The sequence below is a fragment of the Vidua macroura genome, chromosome 1 (genome assembly GCF_024509145.1).
Source record: "Vidua macroura isolate BioBank_ID:100142 chromosome 1, ASM2450914v1, whole genome shotgun sequence".
NCBI classification, from domain to species: domain Eukaryota; kingdom Metazoa; phylum Chordata; class Aves; order Passeriformes; family Viduidae; genus Vidua; species Vidua macroura.
Window position 1 is genome coordinate 79,583,835 of NC_071571.1, and position 23,062 is coordinate 79,606,896.

The window sequence follows — 23,062 nt, forward strand, 5'->3', positions numbered from 1 at the left end:
GACATTGCAATGATTTGGCTCCGGTGTGATTTTTTTTCCTTGTCTTTTATATCTCAAGCTGCAATGCACCTGGTCAGGAAAAGGCATTAGTCTGAGCTTAACATCTGCTTACCATCCATTTTTGTTCCAGAAGTAGCCGAATGCTTTTCTGAAGAGTTTTGCTGTGTTTTTGAAAGCCTGTGTGTACAGCAAAGAAAGATTGCCCACTGAGTGAAAGAAAAGGCTTTTTCCATGAGGGAAAACTTCATATAGAAAGAGCTGACCAGTGCAGCTCTGACATTGGGACTTCAAGATTTTCTGTGGAACTTTTTCTGTTCCTGTTTCTTGGGTAACTTCTGCTATAAAGTCCCTTTCTAGCTTTATTCAAAACTCACAACTGTGCCTCTCCTCGAAAGTGCTGCTTTGGCTTTGATGATAGGCTTTTTTTCATGTAAACACAGAGGAAAAACCAGCTCCACTTGCATGTGAACACCCCCAAAAGTCCATTGGGTTTGTTGGTTTTTTGGTTTTGTTTTTTGATTTGGTGGGGGTTTTTTTGTTTTGGTTTTTTTTTTTTTTTGTTTTGTTTTGTTTTTTTTTTTAGTGGGGGAGTGTGAGTGTGGTTGGATTTTTGGGGTCTTTTTCACATCAAGAGAAAACACCCACCACTTCAAAGATGCATTCCTGCTTGTAGATGTCTTTGCAGCCCTCCTCCCTTAGCAGAGCCCACCCTGTCCATGAGCTTTCCTCATCCCCACTCTGTGGCGTGCAGCCTGGCTCTCATCCCGCATTATCAAAGTGTCACGGAACTGGCTATTTCCAGCTGCCCATGTGTGAGGCAGCAGCATGCCAGGCTGTTGTCACCCATAGCTGACACCAGCATACTTGGCCTTTAGAGAAGAAAAGTTGAGAAGAGCTGGAAAAAGTGCTGACAGCAGATAGCTCACCACTATGTGAGTGTGTGGTAAAGAGCAGATGTCAAGACAGGTGGAAGAGGGAAGCCGCCTCCCCCGTGCCCCTGCTCGACTGGAGAAGCAGTTTTACTCATTTAAGGCGAAACAGGCTGTGTTAGCTCAGTTTATGTCAATGCCAAAGCTCATCTGATAGGCACTAGGCAGTGCAGGTGAATGGTCCAGGTTAGTGCTTGGAAGAGAGCCTAGGAAGCATTCTGTCTGTGGGAGGGTGGCCAGCTCTGGTGGGGTGTCTGGCTCTGGCAACTCTGTCCAGGTAACATCAGGAAAACATAGTCGAGTCCATGTGAACACAAAGGCACTCTCATTTCTGCCTACTTCTGCAGTCCTGTAGCAATGTCTTTGGAAGCAGCAAGCCTTGTAAAGGGTTGTGGAGCTTGATGTGCCTGTGAAAAAAGTAAATTATCAGGGTGGTATTTCTGCCCCTCTGATTAGAAAGTCCATGCTAAGCCCTGCAGCTTCTTTGGCCTGTGTTACTCTGGTGGGAAAGGCTGTTTAATGAATCCAGTAATTACATTACATTTGGAAAAACCCTGCTCCTAATTAAAAGTTACAATAGAGTAATCTGATCCTTCCCATTGAAATCCAAAGTTACAGGATCATCTGCAGGTGTTTTCTTTTAAGAGGATTACATTTTGTTTTACTTTTTTCTGCTGAGGAAATAGTACATTTTTCTCTGAATTCAAAGCTGAGGCTTGCTGCTTAGACTGATCTGGCTCTCCCTTAAATATGATGCTCACCAAAATTTGTTAAGTCAGAAGTTTTCTTATGTAGGTGTTTCTCCGGGAGTCCTTAGAACACAAGTTGGAGAAGCAGCGAGAAGTGGAAGTCACCAAGGCAGCAATGATCATCCGAGCACACATCTTAGGTTATGCAGCCCGGTAAGTGACTACATGAGAATATTAATAGTAAGGATTTGAAATAGATGAGTTGTCAAGAAGTTAAATCCTTCTGACACAATTCTCAACTTTTTGTAGGGGCCAGGCATTCAAATCCTGTATGTGGCTTTTGAAAATAGCAGCTGAAAATACTCATGAATAATGCAAAGTTTGAATTGTTTTAATATAATGAATAGGAAAATACAGAAATTTGGAAGTCAGCCACTATCCATCTGATTGTATCATGGCATTAGAGCCATGGTAGGAACTGTAGTTGGATGGCACTTAGTGGGGCTGCCCCAAGTCACCAGCTGAGATCCTGATTTATCTTTGCTTCTTCATGGTAAGAAAACAGAAGAAAATAAAACTAATCAATTTGGTTCTCAGAGATGAAGAATATATGCTACTGATTAATGTTTGACTTGATTATCTGGCTTCATGCATTATGTGTTAGGTGGAGTTGTTCATCCCATCTATTTATTTCTCTGCTTTTTCTATAAGTCAGTTGAGGATAGTTTAAGGAAGCTTGTTTGCATAATGAGGTAATTTCTTTTCATGTGCTTATTAGTCCTGTTCTTATATTCTGACCACTATGTTACTTAAAAACAATATTCCTTTTTTAATGCCAGCTATCCTACTACGCATGGTCTTTCTTTTCAGAGATGTGGGATGGCTGTATATATTCTTTCTCTGCATGTGTGCACACACACAGAACTGTCTTTTTAGCAGCTCCTTGGCAGGGATATAAGAACATGGAAGACATGTGCATTTCCTTAATGAAGACACACTTGGTGCTGTCAAGAGATGAGAGAATCTTGCTTCTCAAAGGGAGAAGAATGTGAACAGTGTGGGAGCTATCACAGAACTAGAACTACCATGGGCTCACTATTGCAGGTCACCATGGCAAGATCCCTCACAACTGTTTCATTACAAATTTGCTTCTTCTTTTTCTCCCCCCAGAAAGCGGTATAGAAAGGTTCTCTACTATGTGGTTGTGATACAGAAGAACTACAGAGCATTCAGTGGTAGGAAGAAGTTCCTGTGCCTGAAGAAAGCAGCCACTGTCCTTCAGAAGCAGCGGCGAGGCCAGCTTGCTCGGCGTCTTTACAGGGAGCGACTGGAGGAGAAGCAGAGACAAGAGGAGGAAAGAAGAAAAGAGGAGGAAGAAAGGTGCAGTCTCTGGCTTACGTCACTCTCCTGCCTGTGCCATATTAGGTGTTGGTCTGAAAGCCTTTATTTCAGGCTATTCTTGAACAAGTGATTTTGGAAACCTTTGCTGCTTTTGCTGAAAGACCTATATAGCTATCATGGTGGTTTGATAGTCACAAACATATTCGTTGTGATCTTATTTTTGGCTGTCTTTTCCAGGTAGCAGATGATCTCTGTAAGTTGAGCTATTGCCATAGCAAAGGAATGCAATGAGCTTATGTTGAACTTGATTGACTTGACTTTTTTTCTTCACTCACTTTTAGGGAAAGACAAAGGCAAGAAGCAGAGCGTCTTGCCCAGCAGGTAAATTACATTCTTAATGCTTTCAGCCACCCTGTTTATTTGAGTATCTCAACCCAGCAATTAAAAAAATAAAAGGTACCTGTAGCATTAAAACTAAACTAATTACAGGAGCTGGAAGATAAAGCCAAAGGAAACTCAATATAGTTTGCATGGAAATTTCCTTCACCTGATGCTTCATTTAATTTCTGGCAAAGATTGAATTTTCTGCACATACTTGGACTTTCTCTACTCAGCTATCTCTGAGCAAATGTCATCATGCTTTAGTTTGTTTCTTTTTCTTTCCTTTTCATTTCTTGCTCAGAAAGATAGGGCTCATTTTAAATGAATGAGCATGGTGAAGTATAGAGATTTAGAAACAAATTTTTAAAAAGAAGCTTGCATTTAGGGGCCTAACTGGATTTTATTTTGTTTCATTTTATTTTTATGCAGGCTGAAGAAGAGAGAAAGAAGCAGGAACTGGCTGCCATTCAGAAAGCTCAGAAGGAGGCAGAACTGAAGCAGGAGGTGGAGAAGCAGAAAGAAAGCAGGCAGGTGGAAGAAATCCTGCGTCTGGAAAAAGAAATCGAAGACCTGCAGCGCGTGAAGAAGCAGCAGGAGCTGTCCTTGACTGAGGCTTCATTACAGAGGCTGCAGCAGCGTCGAGATGAGGAGCTCCGGCGGCTTGAGGATGAAGCATGTCGAGCAGCCCAAGAGTTCCTGGAATCTCTGAACTTTGATGAGATTGACGAATGTGTCCGAAACATTGAGAGGTCTCTCTCTGTGGGCAGTGGGTATCCTGCTGAGCTGGCTGAACAGACTGGAAATGCCTGCAGTGAAAAGCCCAATTTTAACTTCAGCCAGCCATATCCTGAGGAGGAGGTAGATGAGGGCTTTGAAGCCGATGATGATGCATTTAAGGATTCACCCAACCCGAGTGAGCATGGCCATTCTGATCAAAGGACCAGTGGCATCAGAACAAGTGATGATTCCTCAGAAGAGGATCCTTACATGAATGATACCGTGGTGCCAACAATTCCTGCTGCCAGCGACACCATGGTTGTACCTCCTGCCCATGACACAGTGAGTCTCCACAACTCTTCAAGCGGCGAATCCACGTACTGCATGCCAGAAAACATATCCTGCAGACCCCCAAATTCTGTGGAACTTATTTCTCCTGACGGAGACTATGATTACGACCAGGACGATTACGAAGATGGTGCTATCACTTCTGGCAGCAGTGTGACCTTCTCTAACTCTCACAGTAGCCAGTGGTCACCGGACTACCGGTGTTCCGTGGGGACATACAATAGCTCTGGAGCATACCGGTTCAGCTCTGAGGGAGCTCAGTCTTCTGTAAGTAGCGATGTTTATATTATCTAATAATCGATTGCTGCTTTCTGATTTTTTTTTCCCCACTGTGCAGCTGCAGATTCACTGTAGCTGTTCTTAGAAAACATTGTGTAGCTTGATCTGCTCAGAGCACCTATGGAAATAGTGGTCTGTTGCCATCTAGATGCCACTGGGGTGAGTGCATTAGAGTCAGAGGCTGCTCAGATGCTGTTTGCAGTCCTGAGCTTTTGCACAGATATGGTTTTAACTGCTTTAATGCAGCACTGTGTGTTACTTGGTGAGGAGCTCAGTGCACAGTGAAGTTCTTCTCCGTGCATGTGTTTGGAACTGGGGTACCAGGTAGCATGTTGGGAATTAATTTCAGGAAAACTAAATTTAGTTATATGTGCAAGTTGCAAGAGTATTGATGAATAAGATGCCTGCAGAAGTCCCTGACGTGCCAGGTATATTTTGAGATTATTTGGAGAGTAAAGTTCATGCAATGGAAAATGTTTAAATTACTGAGGCAGACACCCATTCTGCAGAGAAATTTTTCAGTGCTGTTTACTGAGTATACTCTGCGGTTTCCTTCTACAAATAATTTTGAAAGAATATGATTTCCTCTACCACTTACCCAGTGTTTCTGTGAGACTGTCTGATTGGGAAAGTGAAAAGGTATTTCAGGAACACTGACTTGTTTAGAAGGAAAGCTTTAATGATATAATATCTACTACATTTGAGGCAGTGATAAGCAGTCCAAGAACCATTGTAGGTGTTGGGATAAGTTGACAATTCTTGCCTGAGAAGAAAACACTTTCAGTGTCTCTGTTGAGGATGCCTTCCTGCTGCATGACTCTGGATGTGTGTCAGATACAGAATGGAAATTCTGACTTTCTGGGGTGAGGGAAAGCTAATACCACAGCTTGTGCAAGATTTCCTTTTCAATACATTTTTAAGCTGCTCCCCATAGTACTTCAGTGATGGAGCAAATAGCGCAGGATAGCTTACCCTGACCATACTCTTGCAAAGGGATAACTTTCCTGAGTATCTGCAAAACTTTTACACAGATTTGTTGTGTAATCAAACAATTCAAGCTGAAACTTACTACAGTGTACTCCTTCCTTCCTTTGTTAGCTGGGTGAAAACCAATGAGGGACCTTCCAATACATAATAAATGTTTCAGCTAGAGTTTTCTAATCAACTTGATCTAAACTCTTTCCTGAGAGATTATGACCTTTCTTTCCTTTCTTGTGTAGTTTGAAGACAGTGAAGAAGATTTTGACTCCAGGTTTGATACAGATGATGAACTTTCCTATCGGAGGGATTCAGTCTATAGCTGTGTCAGCCTGCCCTACTTCCACAGTTTTCTGTACATGAAAGGTACTGGATGAATCAGAATTTGCTAAATAGACAAAATAACCAGAAATATTTATTGTGTGTTACACTCCCAATTCCTGTAGAGTTAAGCTATTTTCTCATTTTTCAAAGGGTGATGGAAAAGTGACTTTATTTCATTTGAGCTGTTCTCAAGTTATTTGCAGTGGCATATATCTAACAATGTTTTTCCCCTCTGCAAAAAGAGATCAATATTTTGGGATGCCTCTGTTTCATCTTACATCTTTGCTGACTCGCAAACAATGAAATATTCAGTATACATAGAGAAAAATAACTCACAAATCCAATTGTACCAAATTTTGAGGAAAGCTGATTCCTGCTGTCAAAAACTTGTGACATAGACCACATTCTACATTGCAGACCAATTTTACTTAGTCAAATTTCACTTTGGATCTGGAAGACATGAGAAGGCTACATATAGCAAAGACGTGTGAGAGACTGTGAAAGAATATACACAGGAGTTCTCTGCTTAAAATTCTTGGGTTTATCTTCTGATGATTGATAGCAAATTGTAATCTAGCTGAATACTTGTATGATTTCATCACTATAGTATACCTTATTTAGGTATGGGAGCAGTGATGAGTGTACACACCACAATGTTCTTGTGAAAAATAATGCAGTTGGAAGTAGCATGGCTTTTACTTTCTGACATAGCCAGCAGTCAGTTTTTGTGGGATGACAGGATTTGGTCATCCAACAGGATTAGTTTGGTTAAGGTTTTTATGACTGTGTTGTAACTCCAGTGCAAAAGGTGCATTGCCTACTGCATGGCCACACTTCGAAATGACTGAGCTCACACTGGTGTGTTTCCTGCTCTAAACGTAACTTTGCTAAACATTGTTACCTCCTAATAACCTGGAGAGAGGAAAGAGCTTAACACTAATTTTTTTTAGATTATCACTGAAATACATTGAAAACAGTCTTAAAGATCAGATCCTCATGTGCAGCAAGACTTTTCAGTAATTTTTGTTATAGATATGTTATGTATATGTACATGTAATTATATGTATGTTTCATATATTTTTTGTAATACAGAGACCTACTACAACTTAAAATTTAAGGATGTTTAGATTGACAACAATATTGGTGGCCATAAGGATGTGCAAAAATGAGGTTTTGTGGCTTACAGCAGACACTCATTTTAACTGCAGCGTTGTTGGTCAGCACCTTCCAGTTTTGGTGCTGTTCACAGCATCTGTTTTATGATACAGCTGTTTGTTTTAACTGCATATAAACCCACATTTGTCTCTCTTGCCAGGTGGCTTAATCAACACATGGAAGCGACGCTGGTGTGTCCTGAAAGATGAGACCTTCCTGTGGTTTCGTTCTAAGCAGGAAGCACTTAAGCAGGGTTGGCTTCACAAAAAGGGGGGTGGATCATCTACGCTTTCCAGAAGGAACTGGAAGAAAAGATGGTTTGTTCTCAGACAGTCCAGGTTGATGTACTTTGAAAATGACAGTGAGGAAAAGCTAAAGGGTGCCATGGATGTCCGAACTGCCAAGTAGGTTTACATGGTTTTATGTTAGCCGTGGTTCCTTCTAAGTAGTACTTGGGGCTCAGTCTGGGAAGACATTGAGTGCCCTGCCTATAAATTGTGTGAATGCAAGCAGGAGAGTGTGTGTGGTGAAGTTAGTGAAAGCAAGTGTTGTCCTTAGTTGGCTCTCTCTTAAGTCTAGAGAGTGCTCCAGAGCTAAGGCAGTGCCAAATACTTCAGAAAAATGCTGCTGTAATGAACCCGTCTATGCTTTCTCCCAGACTAGAGGCCCTACTTACGCTGTAATGATTCCCAAGGCAATCTGGGGCATGTTGCCAAGTCTGTAGCTGCAGGCAAACCCAGAATGAACAGGGTGGAATTAATAGGCCCTGAGTATACTGAAGTTCGCATGGGTCAAAGCTGAATCTTCTGTATATATTTAGATTTTTTTTTTCATGCTTTAAATAATTGTGGTAGTCTAGAAAAGTCTTTAAAATGCATATATTCATTAAAAAAACAAGATTATTAAACCTACTAACTTATGCCTTGTTAACTGAAGTTCCTTAAGCCTAAGAATTTTATGCTTCCTGAAGTATGCAGAAAAAAAAGTTTTCTACTGGATGGTATTTCTCTTTCTAAACAATTTAGGATTATCTACCTAATTTTAAAAATTAGAGTGTGCTAACATTAGTTGTCTGTTTTCTCTTAAAGTGTACCTAAGCTTTCATCCAAAGTAGAGAGAAACAGATATGGCTAGTAACACTCAATTCCACTCTGTGCCTTGTAATCTGCAACTATCCAATTTGTTTGTTACTTTAACAGAGAGTTTAAACTAAATTTAAATATTTGATTAATCTTTTCTTTGGCGGTCCTGGCTTGAGCCTGATTTCAAGTAGGACAGAAAAGAGTTTCGGTGAGAATCCTGACTTGCTCCTGAAATTCAGTGGGCTGTTGGCAGTCAAGAAAATCTCTGAATAGAAGCTGAAGATCCTACTTTTTTTTTTCCTATTAAAACTAGATTTAACTCTGTCTCATTAGCATTTATTTAGCATATTTTTCTAATATGTTCAATCAGTCATTCCTTTTTGTTGTTGTTACCTCATTGCTTCATTGGCTGTGCCCTACAGACGTTCTTTAAAATTATCAGACAAAGGTTACTGAACCTAGTTTGAACTGTAGGTTCAATCAATAACTATTAGTTTATAAATTAGCTAAAAGAAAGGGTACATCTATTTAAAGAACTGTGTTTCATAAGACATAAACAATAACTTTTCTAGATAGTGTTAATATTTACTGAGTGCATTCTTAACCTATAGTGCAACTCACGCATTTCACCACTCTCTACTAGGGACCCTGTTCAGTTTAAAAAATCTCAGGCTGATTCACTTAAAACACAGAACAGGGAGGTATTCTATTGGACACTGTTACTGAGAGAGAAGGAATCAAACAGTAAAAAATTGCAGCTTTTTGTATTGATAGCAGATAGATCGTCCTCATGAGTCTGATATGCAGAGCTTGCATATATTGTTTATAGGACTGAGATTTAAGAGAATAGTATAGCTGATAGGGAAATATAGTCAGTTAAGGAAATAGTAACCTTCAGGCAAATACAGCAAAACAGCAAAAATGAAATTAGGTGTATTTCTTAAGCTACAGGGAATTCTAATGTCATACTTTAATTATTACTAAAATCTTCACAGTTGTTTTTATATCAATATTTAGATGTCCAAACTAAAAATTAGAAATATGTAATTTTTGAACAGATGAGTGCTCAGCTTTTTCTGTAAGTCATGTTTGGAATTGTCCTTTTGCTGACTCACAGCCACACAGAATCACTGATCCAGGTTTTGTTTGCTTTTAGTTTTCAGTCTTCAACAGCTTTCCTTTAGCACTCCAAAAATCGCATGGTTATGGATATATAAGAAATATCTCCATTTCTTAACTCAGTTATCTTTGCCTCTCTTGGGGTTTGATAATGCTTTGCTTTTTCTTTGGCTCTTGGTAAAATGGTAACAGAATGGTCACTTCGTTATAGTGACATTCATATTAGTTTGAATATTTGTACTGTGTGGGCAGAAAACACAGCTGTAGTTTGGCAAACTAATACTGGGTCTGAAAAATCACGTTGTGAGTCTTACAAATGAACCTGATGAAGACTGCTGTTATTTTAAGTATCAGTAGTTTGTGAGCTTCTCAGCAGAACAGAATTTTCACAATGTTGATAATCTGTAATGCTCAATATTGGTGTTTTCCTTTTTTTCAGAGAGATTGTTGATAATACAGGCAAAGAAAATGGTATTGATCTAATAATGAGTGATAGGACCTACCACTTAATTGCTGAATCTCCTGAGGATGCAAGGTAGGAAAATTATCAGGCCTATCTTCTTTTCCTTTTCTTTTCCTTTTTAACCTCTATGCCATTCTGACTTTAGCTTGTCACTAATTTGTTTGGCCACTGTCACAAAATATTCAGGCTGTGTTAAACACGTTACATTTAACACACTGTTTGAAAGGCTTGCTGAGGAGAAAACCTTGTGGCAGACAATTACTGGGAAGACTCAGATTGCCAATGAAAACATGCCTAGAATTTGGCTGTTACCCATGTGTTAGTAGCAACTTTCTGAAACACAGTTTGTCTACGGAGAGGAAGTCATTAGCCACTGATGCTTTCCTTGCGGATTACCCTGCTGTGTTTAGCTGCATTGATCAAATCAATATTTGAGACCCTGTAGTCTGCCTGAAATGAAGCATTTTGTTCTTAGGGGGGTGGGGTCTGTTTGTTCAAGCAGAACCTAAATTTTTTTCACATAGAAGTTGTAATGCACTCACTGTATTTTAGAGCAAAAGCATATTCATGTAAGAGTGTCTAAGAGAGTGCTTCCATTTCTGCATATTTAAAAAGGGTCTTGCTTTTGTTGCTAAAGGATCCATATCTAACCATGGAGGAGGCAGGTGGGTGAGGAGCAAGTCTGACTTGTCCTATCAGTTGTAGAGCATCTTTAAAAAAAATCACCATGCCACAGCTCATGCAAGATAATAATATGCTTGCCTATAAAAATCAAGCATTTAAATAAAGTTAACTTAGTAATCAGAGCTTATTATCCATTGCCTTGCTGCACCAAGGCCAGAATACAGTGTGCCTTTGTCAACATCACTTGAGGCTCAGAAGCCTCAAAAATTCTTTCATATTCTGTTCTTTGCAAAGGTAGAATGCCTTCCTATATCACAGGACCCTGAGTACAGATGTAGATGTAGCAATGCAAAATCCATCCTCATTTTTTTAGGTTTCCTTAAAGTCATCCTTAAAATAACTAAGGAGCTTTCTAGCAGTTACTGTTAAGATTCTTGTGGGATGTAAGCATATTTTAAAATGAAGGCTTAGCTAAAGTCTCTTCTACCAGACTTGTGTATGTACCCTAGGGACCAATAAGCAATTATCAGCACATAGATTTGTCTGTTGCCATGCATCTCTTTCATTTCTTTCTTAAAGATGCAGGAGGAGACACTATACACTCTTGTTGTGTATAGTACGAATAACAAACCATCCAGATTAAATTACCTTTTACCAGTGTCTTTCCTGTTTCTTTTTTCTCACTCATCCCAGAAGATTTAATGAGGAAGATGTGTAAGGATTTGCAGACAGGCTTAAGTCAAAGCCTTGTTAACAAAGCATTTTAAAAAGTGAAGTATGAATAATTGGGCTGTGTTTGGTCCATATCTGCTGTAGAAAAAATATTTTGTACCTGGGCTTAGATCAGGATCTGAGGTTGCTTTTTGTTCAAATTAAGGGAAAAACCAAGAAAAACATGGCACAAGCCCCCAGAAGAGGAGTTACTATTACTGAAGAAGTAATGCTTCAGTGGGCAGCCATTGCTTTTAAATCCCTAGCCTTTTTCCCTATTTCTGTGTTCTGGGACTCAGCTGAAAAACAAAGGAGATCCTGAGACAAAAATAAAGTCTGCCTTTGTTTTTTGCAAAGTGCCATGATTCATTTCGTTTTCATTGTTTACAAAAAGATTAAATGAAATCAGGAAAACTCTGAATTGTTCTTTAAAATCCATCCATAAATTATCAGTAGATGTCTATACAGTGCTAGGAAGTCCTTTTTCTTTTTTTTAATTGAAATAGAAGTTTCGCTTTAAATACATTTGTAATTCCTGAGCCCAGAAAGGAAAGATGAATTTAATTTGTGGGAATCTTTTGGTTGGTGAGGCTTAGTTTTCTTCAGTTTCTTTACTTTGGTTTCAGCTTTACTTCAGCTGGTGGTTCCTCTTCTATAGATGACAGCTTCTCTCCTTTTTTTAGTGGCATTGCCTTACATCCAGCAAAGTGTAAAGTACAGCCTCTCTGTGGGTGTCTCTGAGTCTTAAAAAAAGAACCGGAACTAAATATGTTCTCGTCTGCTTTATGATCTGGCACTCTCAATCTTTGTTTTTCTTCATTGCTTGCACTGTTTCTAATAAAAGTGTGAGCCGATAAAAAGAATTTAGGATACAGCAGTGATGGTACCATTTGACAGCCTACACAGTTTTTCTCAAGCTATTTTAGCAGTTCCGTTTCCAGAAATCTACATTTTGGGAGAACAGTTGGCTTCTGAATGCTGGAGTTAAGGAGGTAGCTCTTCAGTGTCCTAGACAAAAATTCCGTGACTAAAAGCAATTGCAGAAAAGATAACTTCATATTTAAGTCCAGTGGTTTTGCAGTAGGTTGAGTTTTTCCTCAACCCCATGATGGCAGAGGAGCCTCTGCAGCAAAGTGAGGAGTCTGTTCTAAAGGCTGGCCTTTTGAGCACTTTGAAAACTTGGCCCCAGGTGGTTTCCATTAGAATGGCAAATTCATATCTCAAAGAATGGCATTCAGGAACCTGTTGAACAGGCCAAACTCTGTGCCCTTAGATTTCAGTGGGATTCCTTAAAGCAGTTGAGCTTTATCATGTACAAGTGCCAGAAGGATGGAGGTTTCCCAGAAGCAAAAGGCGTGGTTGGAATTAAATCCATCTGCAATTGCTGCTCAGGACTAGGGGCTGAAGCACTGGAAACCTCTCTGCCACTTTTCCTATTGTGGATATGTACAGTGCCACTGGAGTGGCACAAATTTGCTCATCCTTCCAGCAGCTGGATTTTTCAGTGCTCCTCAGAGAACAAAAAACTGTAGAGGCATTTGCTTGGGGGCTTTATTCTTTTTTTCCCTCTCAGTTGTGCTTCTACAGAGAACTCAGTGGACTTGAGTGATCTTTGCAGAAGTAACACTAAGAAATTACTACCAGTCATGCTATCGGTGCAGCACAATTTATAATCTGAAGGTTGGGATTCCCATTAAAGGCTTTGTGTGTAGCTAGCAATGTATTTTATTCCACATGAAACATGTGGAATGTGTTACAAAGACTCTCCAAGCACTCAGATGTTTCAGTGTGCTTACAGCAGTTTTTCAGAGATGCCACTTTGTGTACAAGGTACTTTTTGTCAGGAAGAAGGGTATGACACAAGCTTGGATGGAAGATCTGGAGCGGCTTGCTTGCATCCGGTGTTACTTGAACTGACATAAAGCCTTGCTGCTTTTATGCCTGTTGACAAAAGGAATCTTAAGCAATTTCAAAAACCTGCAGAACCTGCTACATCTCTGCAGAACAAAGGTGACAGAAGGCTTGTGCAGAGCCAAAATTTTACTTACACTGCTGCCTTTCTCTCCCCAGCCAGTGGTTCAGTGTACTGAGTCAAGTCCATGCGTCCACAGAGCAGGAGATCCGGGAGATGCATGATGAGCAGGCAAATCCACAGAATGCTGTGGTAAGTCTAAATCTGAAGAACTTTTCAAACCAAATATTTTTAGAAAACAGGGACACTGTGGTGTCAGCCTCTGAGAGTCACAACCTACTTTGTTTAAATGTGGTGGTAGCTGTGACACTGGCTAGAGCTCCGATGTCTTTGGTCCCATAGCTGTACGAGGAGAGAGTGTGACTTCTGATTCCTCTCCCATCATTCACCTTGATGAAAAATGACTGTTGGTTTTGGGGGTGGTTTTTCTGGTCCGCTTCCCTATCACATCACAATGTATGCTTGATTTTGAAATTTTGCAAAGATACTGTTAAAGAGTAAATTAAAAACCCAAGAGTCAAAAACTCAATATTTCTCTGATCCTTCATTTACCATTCTGTGCAACATATATTGGTAATTAATAGAATACATCTGGAACCTAATAGCAAGCAAAGGAAAACAAAATCTTCTGCTTAATGGCTTTAGAAGTTTGTTTTGAGAGAATGCCATTTCTTTTGGGATGGCAGTTTTCAGTGAAAAATCTCAAGCATGTTTGGAAGCATAGAAAAGAGCAGGTTTTGAGCTGTCTCCATCCGAACTACAAATAATCTTTTACTGGATCTATTCGTCCGAGTCTCTTAGTTTTCCCCTCAGCAGTTTTAATGGTTAAGAGAAACTGATGCGCAAACCTGCAGTTCATTTTGCTTGATCAAAGCTGCTGCTTCTTTCTCCTGTCTCTCAGAAGAATACTGTGAGTAATGTAACAGTGAATGTCTTCCTCATTTTCTGGTTGGGTATTTGTTTATAGGGTACACTCGATGTAGGACTAATTGATTCTGTCTGTGCTGCTGACAATCCAGACAGGTAAGTCAGAAGCATGCCTGGTGACTTTCTTTTTCTCCTGTCTCTAGCCAAAATCAGACACTTTACGCTTTAGTCTCTATATTCTACTGGCCAAACATGTATTAAAATGATTCATTATTGCCTCCCTTTTCATAGCACTAAACACCACATGTTAAAACATGGAGTAGGAATGATGGTGCATTTTGGGGAGGCTTCAGTAACTTCCATGACACTGCTTCATACCCAAACTCTTCAGCTCCTAAAGTGATCCAAACCTGGAAGATTACATATTTCTTTCATTTATACAAGTAATGCTCCTGAAAAAAAAAAAAAAAAAAAAAAAAGAACAGCTGATTTTTGAGTTCCTTAGTAATGTAATAGGCAGAAAATTTAATTTTAATGTTCTTTTTCTGTTCAGCTTCTCCTTCATGAATGTTGTATTCTCCAGAGAGGAAAACTACTTCCCCAGAATAAAAATGTCTTATAACAAAGAAGACATTGCAGCATAAGAACAACAAAAATGCCCAGTTATTCTTAGTTCTTGAACTACTAATGGTGTTTAGGGAAATAAAAAGTAATCTCGGTTCAGACTACAACTGGTTTATAAGTTTACTGGATGTGAGGTGTTAATTGAACTGCAGGGGTTCACTCCAGTTTCTCCTCATTGTGCACATATGTAAAACAGCTGGTTTTAATTTAGTGCTTTGTCCTTGGCCTGCCAAAACACTGATACCAGAAGTAACAGTGAATTTACAAGCCTGGGTTTCCTAAGCTATACAACACAAATGTCCAGAGCTTTCACATTTCTAAATTAACATTTCTCCTGCATTAAGTTAGTGCAATAAGTTAAGCAATTCTCTTGTAAGCATTTTTCACATGGATTTTTTTAGTTTTGTGGGGGGATTTTATGTTATGTTTTGGGGGTTGCTCCAGATGAAAAAATTAGTGATAAAGGGTTAAAGCAAGCACTGTAGTCCAAGGATCTTGCCTGTCTGATCCAGAGAGCCATCAGCACACTTCTCTTGGGCTAGTTCTTCATGCTTCAGTGAATCCTGGTGTAGGATTGGGCAAAAGCCAGACTCTCATTAAAAATAGATTGTATTCTCTGTGAATTGGGTTGCACTGCATTAAAAATAAAAGAATCCATGTTCACATGCTGCTTTACTATAGACCTTTGTATACTGTAGTTTGTTTTAGCTAATGTAGCTACTGAAGCAGATACTCTAAACAGATCTGACCCTAAAACAGTTCTGATTCACATGCAAAAGTGAATGATTAAAGTTTGGAAGTTTTTCTCACCACAGATTTTTTTTTTTGAGATATGACAAGTTGCAATTTAATGTGAATTATCCCACCATTCATAGCCCTTGCATTTTGGTGTAAATGTAACCTAACTGAGTCTTTTCAAATGCTTAATATTTTTCTTTAGGTGATAACTAAGTAACACATTAGAGGTGGACAGTATTTTTCTGGATAGAAAATGCAAACAATGAACAATTTTTATGATTATGGGGAGTGAGATAAAAAGTATGCATGCTAATTATAAAGACTGTTTCAATTGTCATTTATTTTCATAGACCCAATTCATTTGTGATCATCACTGCTAATCGTGTTCTTCACTGTAATGCTGACACTCCTGAAGAGATGCATCATTGGATAACCCTGCTCCAGAGGTCAAAGGGGGACACTAGAGTGGAGGGACAAGAATTCATTGTGCGGGGTAAGAACTGAGTGGGGCAGTAAAAAGTAAATAACATCTGTTATGCTTTGAAGAGATTGTTCCCACAATACAATGTGGGTAATATGCCAACACAATTAGTATTGCAGCCTCCTCTTCGTGTGGTGTGGTAATACAGCTGAAATTTTTTTTGAGAGGATGCCGTTTCTGTTGGGATGGCAGTTTTCAGTGATAATTCTTCTAGTGACACATCAAAATGGAGAGGTTTTCATATTAATTTCATCTTCATAATTTCATTGTTTGAGAATTCTACTCAATGTTTTTTCATATGTGAGCTTATCAATTCACACAATGTTTTGTTATTGTTGAAAGTATACAACTTACTTTTAGCAACCTACTTTTGTCCAACTCTGTTCAAGAAAAAGAAGTGTGATTCAAATTGTGTTCTAAACAGGGTGGCTACACAAGGAAGTAAAGAACAACCCGAAGATGTCCTCATTAAAATTAAAGAAGCGTTGGTTTGTTTTGACACACAATTCTTTGGACTACTACAAGAGTTCGGAGAAAAATGCTTTGAAATTGGGTACACTGGTCCTGAACAGCCTCTGCTCAGTGGTCCCACCTGATGAAAAAATCTTCAAAGAAACAGGTAATTGCTCTTGTTCAAGTATGCCTTCTAGCATGCCTGCAAGTATGTCCTTCTAGCTAGTAGTGCAAGAAACAATGCATGAAAATATTTTAAATGGATTATTATGGGTGCAGTTCCATGAACAAATCCAGTTCCCAAGTCACTGAGGTGTTCTACAGAGTATTATTGGGTGAAAAACAAAGGTAGAGCAGTAAAATTTCTTCTCGCCAACATTCAAATTATCACAGACTGACACTGCTGCCAAGTTAATCTGAACACTTATGTTTGCACATCAAAGACCTGGGGAAAGACATGGGTAGCACTCTCCTCATACATTACTTTATGTGGAATTATGAGGGCCAACATTGGAGCAGGTATAAGGAGATGCAGAGTAAGAGTCCAGTTTGTGGTAACCTACATCCTACACCTGAGTCAGCTCCGCTGTGCATTTTCAGAACTGGTTTTCAACTCGGAAGCGTCTGTTTGCAAATGAGAAGTGACTGTTGACAGTCCTGTATTATCTCATTGGGGTCACTGACACTTCAAAGAGGCTTTCACTAGTGAAAGATGAAACACATTTCCTTTTACTGAATCTGTTTCATAAAAAGCCTATACAGTGATGCAGCGAGAGAATTTGAACTGAAATGCTCTTCCTGTTATAGTTTCCACTTCATTGGTGTAAAATTAAAGACAGAGGAGGTAGTTTGTGCTTCATGCCTGTTTTGACGTGTGCCACAGACCATGAAAGACTCTTGCATACAAAGCAAGTCTGTCTCAGATTTTCCTGTTACAGACAGGACTGGAGAAGTAGGGCCCACAAGCTACAAGGACCTAAGAGTACTCCACAGTATTAACAGTGTTGTCTTACGGTGATTTTTACTAAGATTACTGGGTAAAACAGGGAGCTGCATGATGCATAGTTGTAGTCTGAGGCTACTCCTAGGCTTCATTAAAGGAGAAAATCTCCTTTAATACCACAGTATCTGTATTGTGATACTTAATAACTGGCACAACTTTAGTTCCTGAAAGACTACCAGCCTGATCTGGGATGCAGCACTGAGTGTCTGCTGGGCTGCAGCTTGTAATGATGACCAATTTTGCTGTTGTGCCAGGTTACTGGAATGTGACCGTGTATGGACGCAAACACTGTTACCGTCTCCATACGAAATTGCTTAATGAGGCGACCCGCTGGTCAAGTGCCATCCAGAATGTGATTGACACAAAGGCACCCATTGATACTCCAACTCAGCAGCTTATTCAAGATATTAAGGTAGGCACAAGCAGGATGGCGTGGGGTAAGAAAGAATGGTTCCTTAAATCATTGTTTTGGCTTTGCCATATTGGGTAATAAAGCAGAAAATTACGTTTTAATTACATAGTGACATGGACTAAAATTGTGAAACCTAAATGACCTGATAAAGGAATTTCTGTCTAAACATTAGAAGAGCAAACTTTGATGTGCAGCTTGGAGGGCAAGAGGGATAACTTTTTTCCATTAAAATAATAACAAGTTTTACTGGTTTGTGTAACTTGACAGGCTACACCTGGCAGTAGAGCACATTGTTCAGGTTCATGAGTTAGCAGATGTGTTTGGCTCTGTCCGTAGGGAGCAGCACACCACGATGAGGACTACACAGCTCTTCTGATTTTTTTTTTTTTTGTCATTATGGTTCTTTTCTTTTCTTATGATAGCATGGGCTAAGCATCTCATATCTCTGTGTGATGAGAAAAACATTCAATTAATGCTTACTGTTTTACAATCTCATTGGAGACAGTGCATGCATAGCCAGAGAATGTGCTACTGGAGCTTTTTGCTAATGTGCATTTATGAGAGGATGAGGATTCTCACAAGAGACCAAAGAAATAGGCAAGAGGGGAGAACTGCTACTGACCTTTTCCCTTAAAGAGTGCCACCTCTTCTCTCATGGAAAAGAAGTATTAAGTTCTCAGTTCCAAGATTATGAATGCTGTTCTTCAGAGCAGGAGAAATATATGGAATTCAGGACTGATAGAAGACAGTGGTCACACATCTGTCAAACCTGGCCTAAGAAGAACAGTAAGAGCAGTATTTGGATGTGTAGAGTGGGTGCACCAGGTTTACAGCAGCACTTTGGACTATTTTGTTTGGTAGCTTGTACAGTTTCTAACTGAAAGGCCAATTAGTTATGCTGGAGAAATACTTTTAAGTAAAACTTGCAGGTATCGTATTTCCCATTATGAATTACTGGAATAAAAATGAATATAAAATGAAAACACACTTCAGAAATTGTTATGATACTTCATTTTGATGTCTTGCAGCTCTGCTGTAGTTTGTTTTTTTTCTGCACAGATAAAGCAAGCCTGTCCAAGGCCTAAGGTTCGCAGGTACTGAGCATTCATAGCCCACAGCATGCCATGGCAGCCACAGCACCCACAACTGGATTTTGCACCAAATAGTGTTGGTAAAACTGATTGCTCAGTTTTTTACAACCAACCTAAGGGCACAACACATTGCATTATTCTTAAAGCTGGAGCCCAAAACCTCTTTTTTCTTCTTACCTCAATAGGAAAACTGCCTGAATGCTGATGTGGTTGAACAGATTTATAAGAGGAATCCCATTCTCCGTTACACTCATCATCCATTGCACTCACCATTACTGCCACTGCCATATGGGGACATCAATCTAAACTGTAAGTTTTCCAATAATAGAACCACTTTTCCTTATGAAAGACTAAACCAGAGGATGGAATTTTAAGTCTACAGTGAAGTAATGGTGGCAAAATACATGTTTATAATACAAATAGACAAGCTTCCCTGTTCTCTTTTGGGAGTAGCAGTTTGCTAGCAAAGTGCCATGGGCTAGTGGTATTCCTTCAAGAGTGTTACAGAAGGGAAGGTTTCTATTTCTTTCAGCAATACAGCTAAGACTGAGTTTGAAAAATCTAGCATGGAAATAAGCAACTAAACATGATTCACTCAGTCCCCTTGGATCATATTCTTCTCTTCAAATTATTGTTGCTTCTTACCCTCTGCGGGAAGCTGCAGCTGCCACAGCTTCCAATTAACAGGTGTACATTTTATAAAATGGGAAAGGAAGCCTTATTTATGGGAAATAGCATTTAGGAGTGTACATGGTGTTAAAAAGTAATGCTTTGTTTAGTCCTGAAATCAGTGTAATTCTCTCTTTTAATATTCTAGATTAAAACACTAATTTAGAAGTCTCTTTTGAATGAATGGTTCAGAATATTGATGACTGTGAATTGATGACTTGGTGTCCTTAAAAAGGATTTGATTATCTTAGATTGCAACTGCATATTAAATAAGATATTACTCAGACCACAGGTTTCATCCTTTGGAGGAGGGTGAGAGGTTAATCTGGAGTGTGATATGGCACTTCAGCAGTGTGACTCGCTCTGAAAGAAAAATTCTCCATCACAAAAAAGCAATCAATCAAGATACACCTTTTCAATTAAATTCGGAACAAATCTCAATAGCAGATAAGCTCATAAAATGAGTTTGCATCATACATTTGAAATGGAAAATACAGATTCTAATATCCTCCATAACAAGGGTCACAGAGTAGCATTAAGTGATTTCCACATTAAGCCTGAGTGCTTTTTCTTTCATATCTCATCTAAGCACATTTCTCCCAATATTTCTTTTGTAGTGCTGAAAGACAAAGGCTACACAACTCTGCAGGATGAAGCCATCAAGATATTTAATTCTTTACAGCAGTTGGAGTCTATGTCTGATCCCATCCCTATAATCCAAGGTATCCTCCAAACAGGACACGACTTAAGACCTCTCCGAGATGAGCTCTACTGTCAGCTCATCAAGCAAACCAATAAAGTGCCTAACCCTGGGAGCGTGGGGAACCTCTATAGTTGGCAAATACTCACCTGCATGAGTTGCACATTTCTGCCCAGTCGCAGCATCCTCAAATATCTCAAGTTTCATCTCAAAAGGTGAGAACCTTTGATCTACTAAAGCAGCACAACACACAACAGTGTTTAAGTATATAGAAGTGAGACTTCAAGTGGTATTCACTTAGTAAACTGGCTATGCCAAACAGTGAATCTAAAAACAAAATGTTATAGGAAAAGTGTGTATGAGTTGGTCTGGATTGAATTACACACATTTGAGGAATCAAGCAAAATGCCAAAGTTGAATGCATGGTTCCTTAATGTTGGCAAAAGGGCTGCTTCCTGTAACTGTATAAACGTAAATGACTTTCAGCCCATATCCCCAGGTCCCATTCTCAACTGTCCAAACTGTTAAAAATTCTTCATCCTGCTTACCTTAATTTTACGAGATATGCATCGTGCACATAAAAGAGCAGTATTACATTTAAAGATGTATTTGAGGTACAAACCTATGATTGTAAATCTGATTTTAAAATATTAGTGAATGTTAAATAATAATAAATCATTGTTGTTAGTTCAGCATTAACCAGAATGTGGAGTTCCTCTTGCTATGATGCAATGGAGGAATGCAGAGTGTGTCATTAGGAAAGTTAGTCCACCAACAAACTCAATAATTAAAAAGCTTCGTCTGTACTTGGAGTATGCCAGTTAAGCAGTGTACTGGATACAGAAATACTCTCAGGGGAAAAAAATTCTCAAATAAGCAAACTTCACAGACTGGCAGCTTAAAGTAATAAGCTTTGTCTCACAGGGTTCGTGACCAGTTTCCAGGAACTGAAATGGAGAAATACGCACTTTTCACTTACGAATCTCTGAAGAAAACCAAATGCAGAGAGTTTGTGCCATCGCGAGATGAAATAGAAGCACTAATTGGCAGGCAGGAGATGACATCCACAGTTTATTGCCATGGTGGGGGCTCCTGTAAAATTACAATCAACTCACACACTACAGCTGGAGAGGTGAGAAGTGGTGACAGAATGTCTTTGTAACAAAATCAGCATGTCCCTTCACATGCCAGTCCCAGGCAGCAGTAGTGTGGTTACACTTTGGAAGCTCTGGGGCTTTCTCTGCCAGTCTCTCCTTTTTGGGAAGGAAAGGCTTACAGTGTTGTGCCCCCAGGACAGCTGTCCCTCCCCACAACAAGTTCTGGAGAAATCCCTGCTAGAAAAACTTTGTGCTGCAGAGGCTTTCCCAGCTGTAGTTGCTTCTTACAGGAAGGATTACATGAAACACTAAGCAATTAGGCAGAGAGCATTACTGGAGAAACTTTAGTAGACATCGGTGTGTATGAGAGCCAAGCTGCTTCCTAAAACTGGAAGACTCTTGCTGAGTTGGTGAAATACAGGGGGTTATGTCTGGCCGGGAGATAGCACATACCTATTCTGAAAGAATAAAAATTACAGTGGAATTTGACAACAATTAATAATGCTGATGAGGACAGCATTATTAAGCAAGCAAAAGTTAATAATGTTTTTAACCTAATGCAAAACCCTGTTCTAATTTTTTTCAAAGTATCTGTCTTACTCTGTGGTACTGTTTTTCCATGCTATGGTTTTTTCATGTGCTGTTTTTCCATTAGGTGGTTGAAAAGTTAATTCGTGGCTTGGCCATGGAGGATAGCAGAAATATGTTTGCTTTGTTTGAATACAACGGAACTACTGATAAAGCAATTGAAAGCAGAACTATTGTAGCTGATGTCTTGGCAAAGTTTGAAAAGTGAGTGTACCTCTCCTTCTCTCTTCACTTTAATAAGTAGCAATTAAATAAATTTCCAATGTCAGTAATGCTGAATTTTCTCTTTGACTTGCTTGTTTGTGATGATGCAGCTGAATTATACACGTGGCCATTTCTGGAACAAAAGGATCTCCTTTTTTTAGTTTCCTTAAAAGAATTAATAGCCACTTGTGTTGGTTTTCTTCTGTCCTGACACCAGTAGAGTAATATTTCTCATCACTATTTCCACATTTTCTTCTCCACTACTACAAATTTTTCCACCGTCACTGGCAATGTGACTGTGAGAACTGAGCTCCAGGCAGTCACTGCCATTCTGACTATCTAACTTCACATGGAAGTCATCACAGTACAGCTCACAACATTTCTCTTACCAGTAAAATTGAAACCACCTTATAGCACTGCACTAAGAAAATGCAATACAAGCCTAAATACCTGTTTGTCATCCTTACTTTTTATGCATGGCAATGGGCCCCCATTATCCACATAAAAATGGGGAAAAAAAGGAATGTTTTAAGTGTTATGCAGTTCTATAACAGGACTTAATAATGTCACTTTTATTATCACCTGACTTATCTAAAGTCAACATTTATTAAGAGAATATGGGTTAGAAACCTTTGACTTCAGAACTGAGCCAACATTTGCCCTTGATTTTGCTGTAGGCTCTAAATACACAGACACATGTAAAGCAAAGTTCAGCTGATGCCTTGCTTAGATTCTGCAGGTGGCAATTTAGAAAATAGTTTGATTTCACAGATCTGATCTCTCTTAACACAATGATGCAGGCTTGCTGCCACTGCTGAAGTTGGGGAGATGCACTGGAAGTTCTACTTCAAGCTCTACTGCTTCCTGGACACAGAAAACGTCCCAAAAGATAGCGTGGAATTTGCCTTTATGTTTGAGCAGGTAAAGAACAAAGATTCTGTTTTGAGGCACTTTAAAGAGGAGGGGGAAGAGGGTTCTAGGCAGCAAAGAGAGTGTTATTATTTTGCTTCTGTTCAGCTGAAT

The 23,062-nt window shown here is 39.3% G+C and overlaps 1 protein-coding gene across 1 annotated transcript in view; it reads left to right on the forward strand.

The window, feature by feature from the left end:
- The window catches only part of MYO10 (myosin X), a 163,224-nt gene that overhangs the window by 135,094 nt on the left and 5,068 nt on the right, over positions 1-23,062 (forward strand). The window contains exons 22-38 of the mRNA XM_053977472.1: positions 1,725-1,831; positions 2,789-2,998; positions 3,301-3,340; positions 3,770-4,672; positions 5,905-6,028; positions 7,302-7,545; positions 9,782-9,877; positions 13,211-13,304; positions 14,080-14,135; positions 15,692-15,834; positions 16,247-16,441; positions 17,533-17,690; positions 18,967-19,090; positions 20,068-20,365; positions 21,075-21,282; positions 21,903-22,039; positions 22,840-22,960. Of these exons, the coding sequence (XP_053833447.1) occupies positions 1,725-1,831; positions 2,789-2,998; positions 3,301-3,340; positions 3,770-4,672; positions 5,905-6,028; positions 7,302-7,545; positions 9,782-9,877; positions 13,211-13,304; positions 14,080-14,135; positions 15,692-15,834; positions 16,247-16,441; positions 17,533-17,690; positions 18,967-19,090; positions 20,068-20,365; positions 21,075-21,282; positions 21,903-22,039; positions 22,840-22,960 (3,258 nt within the window). The remainder of the gene's footprint in view (positions 1-1,724; positions 1,832-2,788; positions 2,999-3,300; positions 3,341-3,769; positions 4,673-5,904; positions 6,029-7,301; positions 7,546-9,781; positions 9,878-13,210; positions 13,305-14,079; positions 14,136-15,691; positions 15,835-16,246; positions 16,442-17,532; positions 17,691-18,966; positions 19,091-20,067; positions 20,366-21,074; positions 21,283-21,902; positions 22,040-22,839; positions 22,961-23,062) is intronic.